General features: G+C 49.2%; 1 protein-coding gene across 1 annotated transcript in view; it reads right to left on the bottom strand.

Annotated features, from left to right (window-relative positions):
• Positions 1-5,194: 5,194 nt before the first annotated feature.
• ST8SIA2 (ST8 alpha-N-acetyl-neuraminide alpha-2,8-sialyltransferase 2) overlaps positions 5,195-19,179 on the bottom strand; it is a 35,960-nt gene continuing 21,975 nt past the window's right edge. Inside the window, exons 5-6 of the mRNA XM_014944765.1 lie at positions 18,125-18,418; positions 5,195-7,661 (exon numbers count right to left, since the gene is read on the bottom strand). Of these exons, the coding sequence (XP_014800251.1) occupies positions 7,376-7,661; positions 18,125-18,418 (580 nt within the window). The 3' untranslated portion in view covers positions 5,195-7,375. The remainder of the gene's footprint in view (positions 7,662-18,124; positions 18,419-19,179) is intronic.

The raw sequence follows: 19,179 nt of genomic DNA, 5'->3' as shown, positions 1-19,179 counted from the left end.
ACAAACGACTGTTGTTTAGTGCCATTAGATTCAATGGCTTTACACAATATTTGAGTCATTGGCTCGCCTCTTGCTTTGGAGGAATCCCAAATCTGGATGAATCTACGCACATTATAAACCATCCATGGGGCCAGGCCAGGCCTGCCTAACAGATGGAGGTCCATATGCTTTGGCTCTGCACCCATATGGAACACTAATATGCCGTCCAGGAATAGAGCATGCCTCTTCTCCTCTTTGCTAGCGATCGCAAATCCAAAGTCATTTTCAGACACAAGCCTGAGTTAAGCAAGTTCATCTGGAACCTGTGCAGCAAGACACTACAAGACTGATGGTCCAAGCGTAATATTTTCCTTGCTCCGTGGTTCCTGCTGGAGCCTAAATTGCAACATTTTCTAGAAAGCGGCGTGTCAGGCCTTCCCGAGTGCTAGTTAAAAAACCCATTATGTTCCTACCATGTGCTTTAACCTTTGCTGCCTGGGTCGTGCAAGAACACGGCGTGCTTCCTCGGCCCTGGCTGGAGGAATTTCTCCAGGCAACCAAAGCGGCAAATAGCTGTGGATGTTTCACAACGCCCGGGAGGTTTTGTTTGCTGGAGGCACACAGGATTAGTATCAGATGGACGGCCACCATTTCAACACAGAGGGACTTAACTTTTATTTTATTGCTGGCTGCACTCCTCCGGCGGCTCTGGCAGGTTTCTCCTGGCCAGGCACTTTGTGGGTGGACAACACCCCCAGTTGCTTTTCAGCATTCAAGGATGCTGTTTGTCCTGGTGCCTAATCCTTGCTCAAACTCCTTGTTTTTCTCATCGATACAGTGCAACAGATACAGCTTGGTCCTGTGTCGAGCACGTGAGCAGTAAATTCAATGCCTGCACTGTCCAATATTAAAGGAGGTTGGTATCTCCTTTAAGATGGCATCTCCCTGGCTGTCCCTGGAGAGCTGGGGTGAGTGTCCTCCTCCTGCCCTGTGCCTTTTTTATGGGGTTGGAGATGACAGCTGCTGCTGGCTGGGTGATGAGGGCTCCTACGATAACCGAGAGGGAGGTATTTCCATCCATGCTCTTACCTTCCTGCTTATTCTCAGCTCATGCACAAGGTCGTGAGAGCGTCACGGTGGGAAGGGTTGGTGGGTGCTGATTGTAATTCTTGTAGAAGCGCTTGTAGATTTGCTTGGAGATGATGTTAAGCAGCTAAATGCATCTGCCTTCAGCTGGATTGTGAATGTAATTGGCATGTGACGGCTTTGCTCTGCATCGGGCTAGGTTTGATGGAGCTGAACAGGAATTATTCCCGGCTGGAAAAGGAGCTTATTGCTGAATGCCTTGATGTTGCTAATAGTGGGAGAGAAGGCCATCCTCTGGAGAGGATGATAATTTTTTTTGTTGTCATTCAAGCCTCTGTCCTAGGTCTTTCTTCGCGTACATGCAAGACCTGCAACTGTCTAGCGGGGGGAGAAATATGACATATAGTCCGTTCCCCACTGGTGGTGGCCTCTCCAACCTGGAACTTAAGCTGGGAGTCTCATAGTATCCACAGTGAGGAGCTGGCCCAACCTGGAGGTTGGACAACAGCCATCCCATGACGGTACTGGAGTCGCAGGGGAGACTTGCCAGCTCGTGGGTGTTGAGTTGTTTACACAGGGAAAAATAAGATTCAGAAGAGGTGGGAAAAGAGAAAACTAGAAAGAGCTTGATGTGGTCAAAAGTGGGGACCCCAAAGTGAAATTCCACTATCTGCTGCCAAAGTCAATAGAGTAACATTTGGAGGTGAAAATATGTGTTAATAAACCACCCTTAAATGTGAGAAACCTAAAAAGTAAAGAAACTAAAGCACTAAAAGAGTTAAAAAGATGTGTGGTTTAACAAGGTATTATACTGGAGACCATGGTCACGTGCCTGGTTTCACCTCCTGACATTGAGGGGACTCTGGAGCGAACCACTTCCCTGCTGTTCCCTGTGGGGCTCTGAAAGCTTTAAGCTTTAATTTCCATAGTTTCAAGCCTCTCTAGCATGAAATTAGAGTGCTTAAATTTTTAAAAAGCATGGTGGTCAAAAAATAGCATCTATATATTAAGATCTGTAGATGGTGCAACCTTTTTGAGACTATCTTGTACAAAATTCAAAATGAATTCATATTGGGAACAACTGAAACCATTTATGTCATTTAAGGGAGACTGACTGAAGTCCGCAGTGTTCAGTGTTATTCCCAAGCAGTATCTAAAATGCAATGTAAAAATGAAAACAATTTTCACCATACCTTCAAAACAAATTATTGTGTCTTTCTTGTTTGCCAGACTGGTATCTCAAAAAACATTTAATAATTGACACATATACTATAGTATTTACAGTATCATAAATGCTTTTTTTTTTGTGTTACTTTTAGTAAGCAATCCCTGAGAACAGTTACTTTAACTTGTTTTTATTGAAGTATCTTCACAAATAGAGGAGTTTGCATGTCTCGGGCGGGCGGGAGAAGCGCTCTGCAAAGCCATCGCTTTTGGTGACGCATGAGGTTCTAGTGTTGCGGGTTTCTTTGCTCGCTCTTTCTTTTTTTTTTTCTTTATTTTTTTTTTAAATTCCCCACGTAATTTTAAAGATTTTTTTTTTTTTTTGTACTTTGCAACCTTCGGATCCCTCCAGCGACTGCTTCCTTCAGGAAAGAGGTATTAGATTTCCAGGTTAGCTTTTGGTATTGGCAAGGGAGGGCAGGGGGCTGAGCGAACCATCCTTTTTCCCCGTGGTTGCCTTTTGGTTTGTGCCCAAGGAATCTCTGGATCCTCTCAGCATGTGAAATGGTTAAATCCAAGAAAGAAAAAATATTTAAAAAAAAAAAAAAAAAAAGAAAAAAAAACAAAAAAAAAAAAAAAGGAAAGAAAGATGATTCAGTTGTATCCTCCACTGAAAAAAACCCTCAGGCAGTTTGAAAAAATATTTTTAAAAAGTAATAATTTGGTTCACAAAGACTATTTCCACTTTGTTCACTAATTATCTGGGCTGTGAGGGAACCAGAGGGTTGGTTATTGACCCTGCCCCAAGCCCCGACTGATGAAACAGCCAGGGGAAGGTGATGGTCCCTCTCCATCCCTCTCTCTGGGTAGCTGGGAGGGATGCTGTGCCTCTGCCAGCCCTGCCCGGGTGAGGGACTGGGGAGGGATGGAGGGACCTGGGGTCCCACACAACTGTCCAGAGGAGCTGCTGCAACTCACCCAAGTTGGCTTTAAATCAGGCAGAGGGGGAATTAATTGTAGAGAAGCTTGGCAGCACGGAGCCTGTGAACTCTACAGCTTGACCAGAGGAGCTGTACTCTGTGCCAGCGAAAGATATGGGCAAGATGTCTCCCAGAAGAGCAACAGCCACATCACTAGAGAGAGATATATATATTTATAGGAAGAACAAAAGTGCTGTGCTAATGCATTCCTCCTCTGCACGGCTCTGCAGCACACACACAGAGCAACGAGCGTGGCGAGAGCCGAATTCAACTTCTTGTCTGAAGGACCCTTGTTCAGCCTGGGCAGGTCTGTAGTGACAGGCTCCCTCCTCGAGCATCCTTCAGCGGGGACCAAAACCCAACCACCGGCGTGATCACGGGCAGAGGAGAGCGGGAGGGAGCGTGTGGTGATGCTGGGCAGCAGCAGAGGATTCCTGGCCGGGCTGGCTGTTTTCCTGGAGGCACAAAGAAGCATGTGGCAGATCTGAAGGTTGGGATGTAACCAAGCCAACCACGCTTAAAAAGAAAAGCCCTTCAGGCAGCTGTGCTTCTGGCCGCGGCGCGGCTGAGCAAGCGAGACAAGACCCTTATCCTCAAGCTGTTAGAAGGGGAAAATGCCCCAGAGGCCCACGGCGAGCTAAAGGATGTTGAATTTGGCCAGAAGCACCCATTGCTTGGGTGCACCCTTGCCACAAACACACACGCTGGGAAACACAACCCCAAACTTAGCTAGGTGGAGACTTGAGTTTACCTCTGTTTCACAGGTTCAGGTCACTTGTTATCATCCAAAGGCCTTTTGGAACAAATGTGGCTAACCCATGGGGGAAGAGCTGCCCACCCCAGAGCCACCAGCATCACCAGTTTGGGCTGGAGGGAGCAGTGGGACAAAGGAGCGAAGAGCAAAGGGAGCCACTGCTGTCATTCATGGTGATAAGCATGTTCACAGGGCAACACGTGCACCTGCATCCCTGCCTGAATAGCATCACTACTCTTTTTTGTTTCACTCTTGATGACAGGAGAGCCTTAATTGGGCATGAAGAAATTCATCAAGCAGCAGCCTGGTTGCTGCCGTCAGGTCCCCATAGCATCTGGCAGCTGCCTTGCCACAGCCCCGCGGCTGCTCAGCGGCTGGTGGCTGCCCCAAAATAGCCCAAATAGCATCAACCTACTGCAAGCGCTGCTGCTCCCTGGGTGGAGCAGAAGGTGAGCCCAAAACCCTGCTCCCCCTGCTCAGAAACAGCACATGGGCTCTACAGCTTGCTGAGTTGCAGGGGCTGGGGCTTGCTGGAGATGTTTTCTGGAAAGAGATGATCAAGCATTTCCAATGGGGTCTTCAGCTTGCCAACAAGTGCAGCATATGATGGGTGGCTCTGAACGTGCCCTGGGAGCCCCCTCAAAGTGACAACACTCTGAGGAGCTGCGCAGAGGACCCACTAAAGCAAGGGCAGACTTGTAGATGGTTTTATGGATATGAACTCAGCAGGGACCAACCCGCGTGGCGGTGAAGAAAAATGGGAGCTCAGCCATCGATTTCGATAGCTGCAGGGTCTTACTCTTGGTTTAATGTATTTTTAAAACTGGGGTGAGCAGGATCCATTCCGGGAACAGAAACATCACCAGCAATTTCATCTCCCTGGATAATTTGCCTATAACTTGCCTGTGCTTTGATCCAGAAGCTGCTTCAAGGGCAGGAGAAATCCCTTCTCCCATCCCCGTTTCACCCCCAGCACACCCCTGTTGCGCTGCTGTTAGATTCAGCTCAATAACCTCAGTAGGCAGAGCAAGGACATCCTGGTGGCTTCAGATGTCCCCTGGCAGAGCACTGACATCCTACCCCAGACAAGCAAATAAGCCCAACCTTCCCCTTTCCTTCACTGGCAAAGAAGGTTACAGCGTCTCGCCATTTAATTGACATGGCTTTTTATAGTCTTGCCCCCCTTTCTCATCCACAAAAATAAACCAAAAATAAAAACCCTGCACATTTATTTCATTTCTTGTATTTTTATTTAAAAAGAAGGTTTGCTAACAGCAATCAGTGCCGTGGCCCAGGCCCCCTCAATACAACAGTTGGCTTTAGCAGTCCCTGAAAGCTTCATCCCTGCTCTGTCCCTCCTCGGCACCGGGGACAAACCAGGGAATTACCCAGCTTTAACAACCCCTCCTGAATCACAGGAACCTCCTTGGGATTGCAGACAACTTCCACTTTGCAGTTTTACTCTCTGTCTCCTCTATCTCAGGCAACCCCACACCTTAAGTGGAGGTTCACAGCCAGGTTTAGCTTTATCGTGCAACTAAACTCAAGTAAAAATAATCATAATAAAAAGCCAGGTTTTAAAAAAATACATTAAAGAAATCATTTTCTGGCGTTGGAAAGAAACATCCCCTCGGTGGCAGATTAGCCCGCATTTATGCACTATAATGTTGCTTATACCTTAATCTTAGGCCTCTTCATCTGACACTAATTAGGAGGCTGGAGGCTCCTAAGGGTACAGTAGCTTCTGCGTCCCAAAACATGAAAGCCAGTTTTTCCTTTTACCACTTGAAGAGCTCGGTTTTTAAAGAGACCATGTCAAGTTACCCAAACGATAACACTTTTTACCTTAAACACAGCAGTAGGAGGAGGCACGAAGGTGAGGAAACCCAGCCAGGAAAGCGTTGCAGCACACGTCCGAGGCTTGCCTGTGTACTGTTATTTGCTCTCCCACAAATTAAACCCAAACTGCACTCACTGAACCCCAGACTCACCTGCATCCTGGCACTGAGTGCTAATTAGGAGACAAACAGAGTAGGCTACAGAAGCAGAAAATTAAACAGGCTAATCAGACCAATCTAGTTCTTTCCCCCCATAAAACCCAAAACTTAGGAGAAAAGCAAATGTGGTTATAATAATGTCTTTATATTTTGGGTTCTCTCTGGAAAAAAAAAAAGGATTATTTCTTTGACATTCATCACTAGTTGAGCATCCCATCAAGATCCAGCTGACATCCTATTTAACTGTTCAGAGCAACAGCTAATTGGAGCTCGAAAGAAAGGAGAGCACAGGACTTCAGGAACAAAGCACTGTATGCTGGTTCTTTGCAGAGAGAGGGAAAATAAATTATTTAGACTTGACAAAGTCCCTTGAAGTCCTGCGGTCTTTCTGCTTGGCTGGGTCTCAGGCCTATCACCAATATTTCAGCGGTTATTTTTGGAGGGGGAGAGAAGGCAGGCTGCTTAGCAGGTGGCATTTGGGAATTAAGAGCTAGAGGTACTTATGGCTTTCACGAGCCCTGCCAGATGTTGAGTGCCTTTGACTGTGGCACAGCTAGAAGCTTCAAACTCGTGGTGCCGATATGCGGCAGCAAACCTCCTTCCTGCCATGTTCAAGCATCTTTGCTCCTTTCTAAATGGCTCCTTAGCAAAGGAAGAGAAAATACATGCTCAGCAGCCTCCTCGTTGTTTGCCCGGCTCAACACCGGTGTGTCTGCTCTCTGGAGGCCCTCACATCTCCTCTCCCAGCAAATGCCACCCAGCACAGCTCCCCACTACCTCCTGGAGATCAAGCTGCAGCCCAGGAGGCTTCTCCCTTGCCTCTCGGAAGGCTGTGCTCAGCCTGCTGGTCCATGTTTTGGGTGGATCTGTGCGGGACTCTGTCAGGCAGATGGGTGCTGCTCGGTGCCACGGGCGGTCCCTCGGCTGTGAGAGCCGCCAACAAACCTTCCCTGCCCACCCCGCTCCCTGCCCCTTCCCCTCCCCGCCACGAGCACGGGGCCAAGAACGTGCCAACGCCGGCACCCTTGGCCAAACAAACTAACTACCAACCTCGGACCAGTCACGACAAACGGCTTAACGTTTACCCATCACCTAACATACCCTCAAAAACCAAGGCCACCTTCACACCTTCCGGGCGTAGGCCGAACGCCCTTCCGAGCCCAGCAAGCCCACGGCAAGGGGTCTTGTCCAGGCCACTCACCCTCCAGATGCTCCCGCATCTCTCCTGCCCTTTTCCTTGGTGAACACCAAACAGTTATAATACTCAGGTCAATATATATAGGTACCACGTATATATATTTGTGTCGCTGTTCTGCGCGTTCACAAAGACAAACCAACCCCACCAGGCACCACTCGTCCTTTCCGCCCCCTCCCCTTCCTCCCGTGGCTGTGCAGGAACGCGGCCGGCGACCACCCTACGTGGCCCCATCGCACTCCCCCACAGTCAGCTTCAAGGCTCCCTGCTGGTGCAGCGTCTTTAAGGCTTTGAACTCCAAGGGCATGGTGTGCGGGCTGGCCTGCGAGGTGTAGCCGTACTTCAGGCTGTCGTAGTAGTGGTACTTGACCGGGTTCTGGTTCTGGTCGAGGGGAAAGGGCCAGAAGCCGTAGAGATAGATCTGGTTGCAGAACCGAGTGGCTAAGGTGTACATGAGGAGGCCGGTGGTGGGTCGCTTGATGTGCACCTTGTTCGTTAGCCAGTACCTGCAAAGGGAGAGCAGAGAACAGCGTGTTATTCCCCCCCCCCTTGGCACACGAATCACAGAATCATCTAGGCTGGAAGAGACCCTCGGGATAATCAAGTCCAGCCATCCACCCTACTCTAAAGTACTCCCCTACACCATATCCCCCAACACCACATCTAAATGGTTCTTAAACACAGCCAGCGATGGTGACTCAACCACCTCCCTGGGCAGCCTATTCCAATGCCCGACCGCTCTCTCTGTGAAGAATTCTTTCTTAATGTCCAGTCTAAACCTACCCTGGTGCAACTTGAACCCATTACCCCTTGTCCTATCATCTGTAACTTGGGACAAGAGACCAACCCCCGCCTCTCTACACCCTCCTTTCAGGTAGTTGTAGAGAGTGAGAAGGTCTCCCCTCGAGCTCCTCCACGAAGCTCGTGTCTTGCCCATTTTCTCCCTCCAGCCTCTGACTGAGATATATTGGTGATTCAAAGTGAGAGGTTTCTGACTAGCGGAAGAGTTCTCCATGCCAAGAAAAAGCCTCTCTAGGGATTGCTTCATGAATAAGCATCCTCCTGCTCTCTGTCTGGCAGTTACATCACACTTGTTGCTATGGCATTGAAGCATCTCAGGCCTCTGCAATCCTTTATGAAAAACAAATCGCTTGCAACCGTGGCCTTCAGTACTTCAGCCTACAATTACCTTCCAATCAACCTAGAAGATCAATACCATAGTCCAAACCATCCACATGTCAAGTAGACTCCAGCAACCCCTCGAGGCAGACACACTCTCAACACACACAAGCTGATGATTTTCATTGATGAATGAAGATTTTTTTTTACGCTGACAGTAAACACAACAGGGCTGTAAAAACGTTTGCCTTGGAATGAAGGGTCACCAGGCTGAAAGAGCTAAACCATGCCGCCATGGTCCTGTCACACCCAGCAATTGCTACTGTCATCCTGGACCAAAACACATCACCGTGCCACGAGATACACAGGATGGCCCATTGCAACACACACTGCGTGGAAAGCAGGCTTGCTGCTGAGAAGTGCACTAGTTTTTCTGAGGGATGGCAAGAAGAAGAGGGGAAGAAGGCAGCCTGTAGTGATGCACGAGCAGGAACGGTATCAGCAGTGGTATTTTGGGCTGCTGATAACAGTTGTTGCAGCATCAACACCCCATAAGAAGACACTTCCACCGCCCAGTGTTTATTGCACAGGCAACTTAACTGGTTTGGCTCAGCAGAAAAACGCTGCCAGAGGAGCAAAATCAGAAAGCAAAAGGTTTGGGGGGAGGTAGAAGATGTTCCCTGTCCTCCCTGGAGTGTGGTCCCTCCTCCCCCAGCAAGTCTGATGCTGCCCCACATCAGGCAGGGAGGGTGCAGGCAGAGCATCCCCACGTGTCGCAGCCCCTTCAAGTTCTTGGATTACCTTTAATTCATATTTCAAAGGGCCTGGGTTCAAGCGAGTGATAAAACACACCAGGAAGCAGGGGAAAGCACGTGGCATCACCTGGGATGCTGAGCTGGGTCCTACCGTCACCCGCGGAGCCGGGGGAAGTGTCTCACTCCTCATTCGCACCTTCCAGCCCGGACTCTGAGGGTCTGGTGCTCAGGCAGCGGGAACCCTTGGGAGAGCTGAGCCTTAATCCTGCAAATTAGCTTTTCACTAAAACCATTAAAATTTAGCAGCCAAGGCACACAACGTCCTCGCTTGTTCTCAGCCAGATAAGAGAAAAAATTGACTTTTCTGGTGAATCAAATTCTGGAAGCAGAGTGACTGCCTTGGTGTGTGCAGGAAGGGCACGGCAGGGTTTATACCCCCAGACCCAAGAGGCATCCAAGCACCTGAAGCTTCAGCAAAGGATGAGTATGATGTTTTGGGAAGGATGTCTTCCTTGCCCAACACATCTTGGCATCCAGCACAAAAAAAGAGCAAGTAACTGGGGCAAAACCAGTATCTCAGAGGCACAGCATCAGGATTTTATATCCCCATATCCGAGAGGTGTCCAAGCATCTGAAGCTTCAGCAAAGGATGAGTATGATGTTTTGGGAAGAAGGTCCTCCTTGCTCAATGCATCTTGGCATCCAGCACAAAAAAAGAGCAAGTAACTGGGGCAAAACCAGTATCTCAGAGGCACAGCATCAGCATTTTCTGGGCTTGCCTGGCCATATGGGTTGTGCTATGGGGACACAGCAAAGCTCACTGTGGTGCCAAGGCAATCTTCTCCCAAAGGTAGCCATAAAACAGCTTCCTTGATGAGTTTATGGGTAAGCACATTAAACCCCTGGCGTGCAGAGACAAATGGGAGATTATCACAACCATTTAAGTCTGTGAATTAGAGTATCCTCATCCAGCGGGGAAACTACCTGGGAAGAACTGTCAAGCCACGTAACTGGGTGGTTTTGGGGGAAGACACAACCAGTTGAGTTTGTCCAGCTGTTGCTTTAGCCTTAAAACTCTCCTTTTATCAATTTGCCAGCTGGAGCACAGAAAGATAGTGCTGACCTCCTGGCCTGCCCAAAATATTAACTTTTGGGTTTTGCTGAGAGTCTGTAACAACTGCATGAACATACGACGACCTTGACAGCATGACAGAGTGACCCTTCCACAAGGGTGCAGGACTTTTATGTAATCACCATTTTAAGCGTATTAATGATGACAAAAATGACCTGGGTCAAACACAGAGAGGCTCTACAGAAGCACGTCATCTTCTTCAACCCAGCCTGAACAAAAAGCCCTACCAAGACCAAAAAGGGTGCACAACCAGTACCCAAAAGCAGCTCTTCCAAAACCAAGCTGGTGTGTCCACCTCAGGACACGCAGCTAGTGAGCACTCCCTCAATAGCACTGGGGCAGGGAACAATCACAATTCATATTCCTACAATCAAAATAAAAAAGCTGGCTCTTTTACCCACGGTCCCTTTTATTGCAGGCACAGCACTGGGAAAACGAGAAGGATGATAAACCTCGCTCCTACAGCATCATAAATTCTCCTTGCTGGATGCAGCTTTGGGAGGGGGTGACGGACTCCAGGCTGTCCCAGCCCACCCACACAGATGATATACGTACGTAACCATAACATAAGCCATGCCACAGCACTGACAATTTGTTTCCTGGACAGTGAGGGTGGGAAATCCTCCAGTGAGGTCTGGGGAATACTGTTTAATGGCTGGTTTAGTGATGGGAGTGTGGGAGCTATGCAGGAAGATCTCCCTCTTATCTCTCCCACCACCGGCCAACTGAGACAGCGGCCACATTCCTGGTGCAGAAGAGAACAGCTGGGGATGGAAATAAAATCTAATTAATTCTGTAAATCCAAATGAGGTTGTCTGGGCGCACATGGGATGCTGTGTCAACAGCACACCTTTAATATGTGAGGTCCGGGATTTTAATTAGGAGGAAAGATAATCTTGAAGCAGGCAGTAATTATTTTTCAAATTGGCTACACCAATCACCATAACTATTAACTGCAACATTTTATGGAAAGGGACAGCAATTAAAAGAGAAAAGCAAACAGCAGTCCTGAAACCCAATACCTCTCCTTTCTCAGAGCTGTTCTCGCAGCATGGACCTCCTTCAAAAGCTGGTGCTGTGTCGTTTCTGTAAATAAACCCTCAGGGGTGTAAGGAGCCGCAGAGATAGGCTGGTCACTGAGCGGGAGGCAGCTATGAACAGGAACTGTGATTCCGTCAGGCAAAATTCATCTGAGACAGCTCTTATTTTGGATCATGATAGTGACAGATGGAAAATGCCATCAGATCTTCAAGGCCATCTTCCGTAAGGACACAGCCCAGACACAACCCCTAGCGCCTATTTGAGCTACCACTTGATGGTAGCCAAGGACAGAGGCTCCAAGAAGAGCAGCTCAGAGAGCCTCATCCTAGCTGGTAGGTGGTTCTGGTTGCTCTTCAGCAACATCGATTTTCCAAAAGGTTTCCAAGACATTTAAGCAGCCTCCGGAGCAGACCTGCATTAGCACTGCTGCCAGCTGCCCAGCCACCAGCATACGCCTCCGGCAGCCACAGGGGAAGTATTTGGACCTTAAAGCTTGGTGGGAATCCTTCAGGAGACCAAACGTGCTGAAACTGCCCGTAGGAAGCTGCAGGTCCCACCGGAGTCAGGGAAGGTGGCAGCCTCCACATAGCACATCTGGAGCCCACGGCACTGCCAGGGCTCATCCTCCTCCAGCATCACTGAATTCAGGGAGCAGAGCCTGGCCTTGATTTGGGGTGAAACGCTGGGTGCAACACTCCTCCCTGCAGGCAGTGTTTGAGGACCGCTAGCGAGGGCAAGGTCCTGCTCTGTGCTTACCCACCATCTCTGGATGCATCTGAGAAAACCCTAAGGTAACTGGTACCCTCCAGGCAAGGGTTAACCCGCAGGATAAAATGAACAGAAAATCCATCGCCCTGATGAACTGAATAAAAGAAACCCAGGTCAATGAAGAAATCAAGTTTCAGCAGTATCAGCCGCATTATTTAGTGATACAAATCAGAATAGCTGAAATAATGCAATTTCAGATTCTTTTAAAACAGCTTATTCATAGAAGTGTGATACAAACACAAGCTGTTGTGGAGGTGCTAGTCCTTGACTGTCAGAAGTGTATTATCAGTCTGCCACACACATCCTGCTCCCATTAACACTCATGAAAAACCAGCTTTAGATAATGAGAGCGAGTGCCCTGACGGTGCTCTGCAGTCACGCTGGTGCAGGCAAGGACAGGACCCGAGGTGCTGGAGGTGCACAGCATGTATCCTGGCTGCTGGGTGGATGGAGATAAAGTGCTGGAGCCCAGGGAGCCAACACTATCCCCTCATCCAGCTTCTCCCAGCCCTTTTCTATCCATGTAGCCAGTCTCCTCTGTCACCAAAACAGCTGGGAGCCACGTCCAGTGATGAGATCCGTGCTGGACAGGTAGGAATGAGCAGGTCCCCATCCAGAATCATGCTCACACAGGCTCCAAAAGATGGATGTGGAGTCAGAGTTGGGCTTTACCCCATTGCTGGGCAAAGCCCAAACACCAAATCAAGCCCCTATAGCCAGACTGGATCTGCACCATGTGGCTCAGGTCTGGTTTTGGTGACTTGGTGCAAGCAAATCAATACTGAATCACAGATAAAATAACTCTTTTCTCCTCCAGGTCTTGAGCTCTGCAGTGCCCTTTCAAACACACGTGGGTACTCACCACCCACAAGTGAAACCATTTCCAAACAGACAGAAGAGGAGGAAAGTAACTGGGAAGAGAATTACCCTATTTCTTTCCTCTTTCCTTCCTATGCCTTTCCCCTCCTTTTGGCAAAGAAAAGACTAAATCTTCTTCCTGATTAACCGGAACAAATTAACTGTCTCAGGGTCCCAGTGCAGACACACCACAGCTCAGATACAATGTGCCTCATTTGCTCAAGTGCAGAGGGGCGAGAATAATTGCTCGCCCAAGGATTTATTTGTGGGATATCCACTGATCTCACCCACCCCTAGTTTTACTGGGCACTCGTAGTCCCCCACATCCTACCCCAGTCACAGAATTGGGAATGGCTACTTTTCTGCTCCCCCTACAGACTTGGGTCATATTCATCCCTCACCCGAGCCCAGGACCACTGTCCTTAAACCATCTGTGGGACCAGAGAGGAGAGGGCTTTAAGGCACAAGTCCCTGGGGGCAGATATTTCAGAGAAACCCCTGTAAGCTTAAGGACCGTAAGGGGAGAAGCATGGAAGAGCCTTTTTAGAAACCCCACAATTGGGTGATGCTGGCTAATCAACAGCAGAACTGAACTTGAGATAGAGAGTGAGAAAAGATGGGCTAAGAGGGCCATGAAAAGGAAACCCAGCAGCTTAGGTTTGACGTCTTGGAGAAAAGGGGAGTCCAAGATGGGCTAAGAGGGCCATGAAAAGGAAAACCAACAGGTTAGGTTTGATGTCTTGGAGAAAATGGAGTGATGCAAAAGACCAGGGTGATGTGATCAAAGCAACAGGTTAGGAGAATGACCCACACGTGTATGTCCTGCATGGCCACAAGCAAGGTGAGACTGTTGGAAAGGATGAAGCAGAATAAGGACACAAGATGAGGAGGCACCAGGGGAGGGCTTCTACCATGACATGGAGTGATGCAAAAGACCAGGGTGATGTGATCAAAGCAACAGGTTAGGAGAATGACCCACACGTGTATGTCCTGCATGGCCACAAGCAAGGTGAGACTGTTGGAAAGGATGAAGCAGAATAAGGACACAAGATGAGGAGGCACCAGGGGAGGGCTTCTACCATGGCTGATGGATGGGAAAGGCAGCAGCTGAGCAGCACTGCCCTGGAAAATCAGCAAAGGTTTACACATTGTTTGGGTGTGAGGGCCCAGGGAGACTTCTGAGGCAAAGATGAATCCACATCATGCCCCACCAGGCTGCACTTCTGAGGGCACGTGGCAGAGCTGCACTATGCAAGCTATGGACCCTGACCAAGGCGATCACTGTTGTGAAGAGCTCACATGAACCTTCATGGCTATTTGGATGTTAAACCTAACGGGAGATCTAGCCAAGGAGCTGGAAGAGATATTGTTGTTGCTTTTTTTTTTTCTTTCAAGAAGTTCTTAACAAAATCTTAAGGGATTAGAATTGGTTACTGCCAATAGACCCTAGAGGTGGACACAGCAGAAATGCTAGACTAGATTATACAAGGCAAACTGAAATGTGTCCATGGATTCTCCACAAGGAGCGGTAGTCAAACCTCCAGACACAATTATTTTCCTTTGCTTCCTGCATTTCATGTTATTTCTCTGACAAAAGCTGCTCGGCAATAGGGATTACAAGGCTTTCTGGAGACACTAAATGATGACTTCTAAGGGGCTTGCTTTGCTTCCCAGCCAGGAGACGAGCGCCGCGTTCGCCAGATGAATTGCTCAGGAGGCATTTCACAGAATCCCTCCAAAGTGAGTCACGCAACCCCGAAACGCATGGCACCGTCCCCATCCCTGCGAGCTGGCTCCCTGCCACCCCACAGCTTTCCTCCTCAGCCTTAGGTAGCGACTCAGCTCCCTCCTGAGCCCCTCCATCGACACGCTGGTGGCTCTCTCCCTTCCTGGCATGAAGGTGGGGAGTTTAGCCGTGTAAGAACAGCCTCCCTCCTACTGCACAGATTGTAGCGACTCAGCTCCCTCCTGAGCCCCTCCATCGACACGCTGGTGGCTCTCTCCCTTCCTGGCATGAAGGTGGGGAGTTTAGCCGTGTAAGAACAGCCTCCCTCCTATTGCACAGATTATCCAGAACCATCAACACAAAAAAAAAAAGCTATCTGCAAACAGTGAAGGCACCCTCACAGCCAGGAAGGTGATGTCTCAAACGATGCTGTTAAGGACAACAAAACCAAATGCTTTTTACTTATCTCGGCAACGCACGCTCTACAAATGCCCCAAATGCACTGAAAATTATAGGAAAAAAAAAATGCTCAATTGCCACTGAAATGCATTTCTGGTCTGGGGGAAAGCAGAGAGGGACAATAAATACTGCGGTTTCAAGGAGGAGTCAAGAACTCACAAATGTATTTCACTGGAGGTGAAAGAAGAGAAAAAGCAAAGCTTCTGTAGCAGAATTGAAGTTGGCTGAGATAACGTTAGTCTTTGTAGAAAGTGCTATCCCTTGAAAAAAGAAATAATATATATAGAACATCTTGGCTGAAAGACTCCCCCCATTTCTTTGTGATTTCCAAATCAACTTAGGATAGACTATAAAGGGTAGCTTTATCCAGAAAAGATAGGACATTTCTGCAACTGCAGCCCTCTGTAGCACAGAGGGATGTTCTGTGGGGCTTTGTGGATTATCGATTCGCTGCCACATGCCACAAAATTTATTTGTTTCACAAATCTCAGATCTGTCAAAGAAAAGTGTAATGCTACGAACCAGCATGTTCCTCAGAGAGCTGGAGAGATGGAGGAAATCGTTGGTGACCATATCTCTGTAACAGCAAGGAGCTCAGAAGCAAAAATATATGATGATCTTAGGAATTAGAGAGTACCATAGCAGATGAATAAGTAAACTCTTGGCAAGTTCTGGCCAGTTCAACCTGAGGAAAGATCCCTTCTTCATCCCCAAACACATCACATCAGTTACCCTGAGCAGATGGTCAAGACAACCCTATAAATACCAGAGAGAGTTCCTATATAGTACCAAGAGCATCAGCACACCCCCGTCCTCAGCTGTGGCCAGTTCATTCAATACTGCTTGAATCCCTCTTAAATCCATCCAAGTCCAAACCTAAGGAGGCTACACCGAGGAAAGGGTTAACCCTGACTCTAGCCTTCCCCCAGAACAGCAGCCCTTTGCCCCCCCAGCCCTGGGTGGTCCCTCTGCACAGCTCTTTGCCCAGGCCACTGGGTAGGTGTTGAACCACATCGGTTCTAGCCAGCTGAGGGGCCTGCAGTTTTAATTATATTAATCCTTCATTAGCAGGCATCCTTATTTTCCTGCTGATAAGTATGAGAGCAGAAGGGCAGGTCAGGCAGCAGCTCCCTTGGCTTAGAGGGCAACGCCTGATGAGGATTAGCACCAGCTTCTGCAGTTATAATTGAATTAGTGCTGCCCCAGTGCAGCCATGACCCACCTTTCTCCACTGCCCCCCAGCATGGTGACCAGCCCAAAGGACAGGACTGGAGTCTCGGCTGTAGCTCAGACCAAGCACTTAGAGCCTGTCATGAGCATCTGGACCACACGCTGGTACCACAACCATCCCAGACACCCACCAACACTGCCTACTTCACTCACTGATCTGACTGGTCACATCCCTCTGAGCTCCATCAGGTTTTCAGAAGCCTGAACCCACAATCCTCGCACAGGACCCCATAAAATCCCACAGATACACTAATACATGCAAAAGGAAGACACTCCTCCGAGCCATGGAGGAGAGGGGTGCATCACTCCATCCCCTGAGAGACAGCACCGAACCCCTAGGTTTGTCCACAAATCCCTGCATCCCCTCCAGCCAAGCAGAACCTGCCAGCCACAGGTGGTGGCTCCAACACTGCTCCATGGGAGACACCCAGGGACAACCAGAGTGGCATCCAGCCTGGCTGGACCGCAGGGCGGCAGCTCAGGAGGGCCAGGAAGGTGCCACGAGTTGGAAGATAAGCTCAGCAGCAGAGCTTATCGAGGCATCCTCCTCCTCTCCCGCGGGAAAGCGATGCCCAGCCTTTGCCAATCCCTCCACAAAGCTTCCTAGGGGAAGTTTCTGGCACCAGGAATGGTTGCCAACACAGGATTAGCAGCCTGTTGATTTAAAGGGCTTATTACAGGAGCTTAATTCTATTTTGACAGATGAAAGTAAGTCAATTACAGCTAGAAATAGCTCAGAATTTGGGTTGTGGTGTTTTGTTTATTTATTTTTTTTTTAAATTCCTCTCCTCCCTTTCTGCCAGTTGTGATATCATTTCCTTCCCTTTCTTTACCTCAAAATTCTGTGTAAGATGCCTCTCTAGCTCAGGGAACTCTGACTGGGACAGAGCAGCACCCAGCATGGACCAACCGACCAGAGGAGCTCAGGGTCAGACGTGGGTTGGGGAAGAAGTGCTCAAAGCAAATAAGAAACGTTAATGCTGAGGCTGAGAGGTGGGAGCAGCAGCTGCAGGAGTGAACTCCCATCCCAGGAGAGCAAGAGGGTCTAGTCAAGACTGGAGAGGACAACTACTGCCACTAAGCCACCTCCAGCATAAGCCACTGCCTGCCTACACTCCCTATATGCCTAATGAATTATGACTCTCCCCAGAGAAATAAAGCAATATAGCAAGAGCCTACCTCATTGCCAAGCCATCTACATGGAAATCTCACACCTGGAGATCTCTTTTTTTATAGCCTTCCCATCCCCACCACACCTGTGTCTCCCACACACCTGGTTGCAGTCAGGAAGCAGAAAGACCCCTTGTTTACCTCCCAGTAAGTCTACTCACCACTACTTGGCCTTATCCATCTGACCAGCAGGACCAGACCATACCACTCCCTTCCCTGGTCATTTAAGATGAGCAGTGCAATTAGCACCATTACAGAAGCATGAACTGCTATCCTGATGAACCTGTCCAGGCTGCCTGAAGAGCTGTGTAAGACTTGCATGTGTCATTTCAGCACAAAGTCACAAATCTTGTCACTAGCTCCGCAAACCACAACACACACACACACACACATTCCTCCAAGGAGAGCCCTAATTGTAGGTCACAGAGTTATCTTGATGATATCCAGACTTCAAGCCAGCAAAGCACTGCAAGACTTAGGCTCGCTACATGGCATGGCTAGGAGACCTCAGGCTCAACAGTGGTGAGACCCTGCTTGTGAGGTGGTCTCTAGTTCTCATCTAGGGACCAGCCACCGCCCATGGAGTCCTCCTCATGGTCTACAGAAAGAAACAGCTCATGCTGTTTGCCTCTAGCCCAAACCCGCTGATTGCTCTCCAGCTCATGGAGACTCAGGAGATCCTGGCTCCGAGCACACCAGAAAGGCTCTCACCCTCGGACAGCGTGCAGCAGGCGCAGCGAGGGGTAGGCAGTCCTGACGTTGATGCGATGCTTCAGGATGAGCTCGTTCACCCACTCCACTCGCTCCTTGCCCCCCTTGGCCATGAAGGCCGGGATCCAGAGGATGCTGCCGTTGAGGCTGTGGAGGCGTTGCAGCAGCTTCTCCCTCCAAGTCTCATTCACCAGGTCCTCGAAGGCCCGTTGGATGACCGAGGGGTTCATAGTCACCAGGTCTGTCTTCATGCCCACGTCCTGCGAGTACTCCTGGACAGGGGCCAGATTGCACCTGTGAGGGGAAACACCAAACAGGCCTTTACAATGGACACGATAGGGGGTGGTGACAAACACGAGGGGTGTTTGATCCCAAAACCCAGGGCGAGTGACAGATGTGCCCATCTGCCCTCGCTTGTGGGAGGAGGAGGAGGGAGAATGAGTCTCTGCAATAAACTAGAGAGGCTCTGGCCTGGTAACGATGAGCCCTCTTAATATCTGGTGATCATTCCTCAACATGCTGGCATGTGCACGCATATTCCTCTGGGGCGATGCTAATAACAGACATAACTTTGGTGTCTGGTGGGTGGCTTTGGACGGATCGGTATCTCTTCAAAAATAATGTGTAGCAACAAACCTCCCATGTTTGCTGCCACGGAGGATTTTAAATGGAATGGCCTTTCCCTCACAAGGAAAGCGCTCGCCTCTTAATTCCAGCCTTGCTGGGGTAATATTATCCCAAATCCCTCTTCTCCTCCTGGTGAGTCTCAGCTAACAGCAGACCTGGTGGCACCAGGAGTGATAATGACACCAGCAGGAGGTGGATGCCAGGACATGGTCTCTGCAGGGTTTGGCTGTCTGGAGGCTGTGACCTTCAAAAAACATCTCTTTCTGTAGTATTAATTGGTGCCTCCTGGCAGGCTGCACACGCAGGTACGGGCACACACGCTCCCCTGAGGAGCTCCTGTGCCACGAGCTCCTGTGTCACGCCAGGGATGAGGGCTGAGGGATGAGCTGCCAACACATCACCCTCGTTACACAGTGGTTTCCTACAGC

The sequence above is a fragment of the Calidris pugnax genome, unplaced genomic scaffold (genome assembly GCF_001431845.1).
Source record: "Calidris pugnax isolate Ruff unplaced genomic scaffold, ASM143184v1 scaffold70, whole genome shotgun sequence".
Classification (NCBI taxonomy): Eukaryota; Metazoa; Chordata; class Aves; order Charadriiformes; family Scolopacidae; genus Calidris; species Calidris pugnax.
The sequence above is the reverse complement of the archived record's forward strand: the minus strand, read 5'-3'. Positions and strand labels throughout refer to the sequence as shown.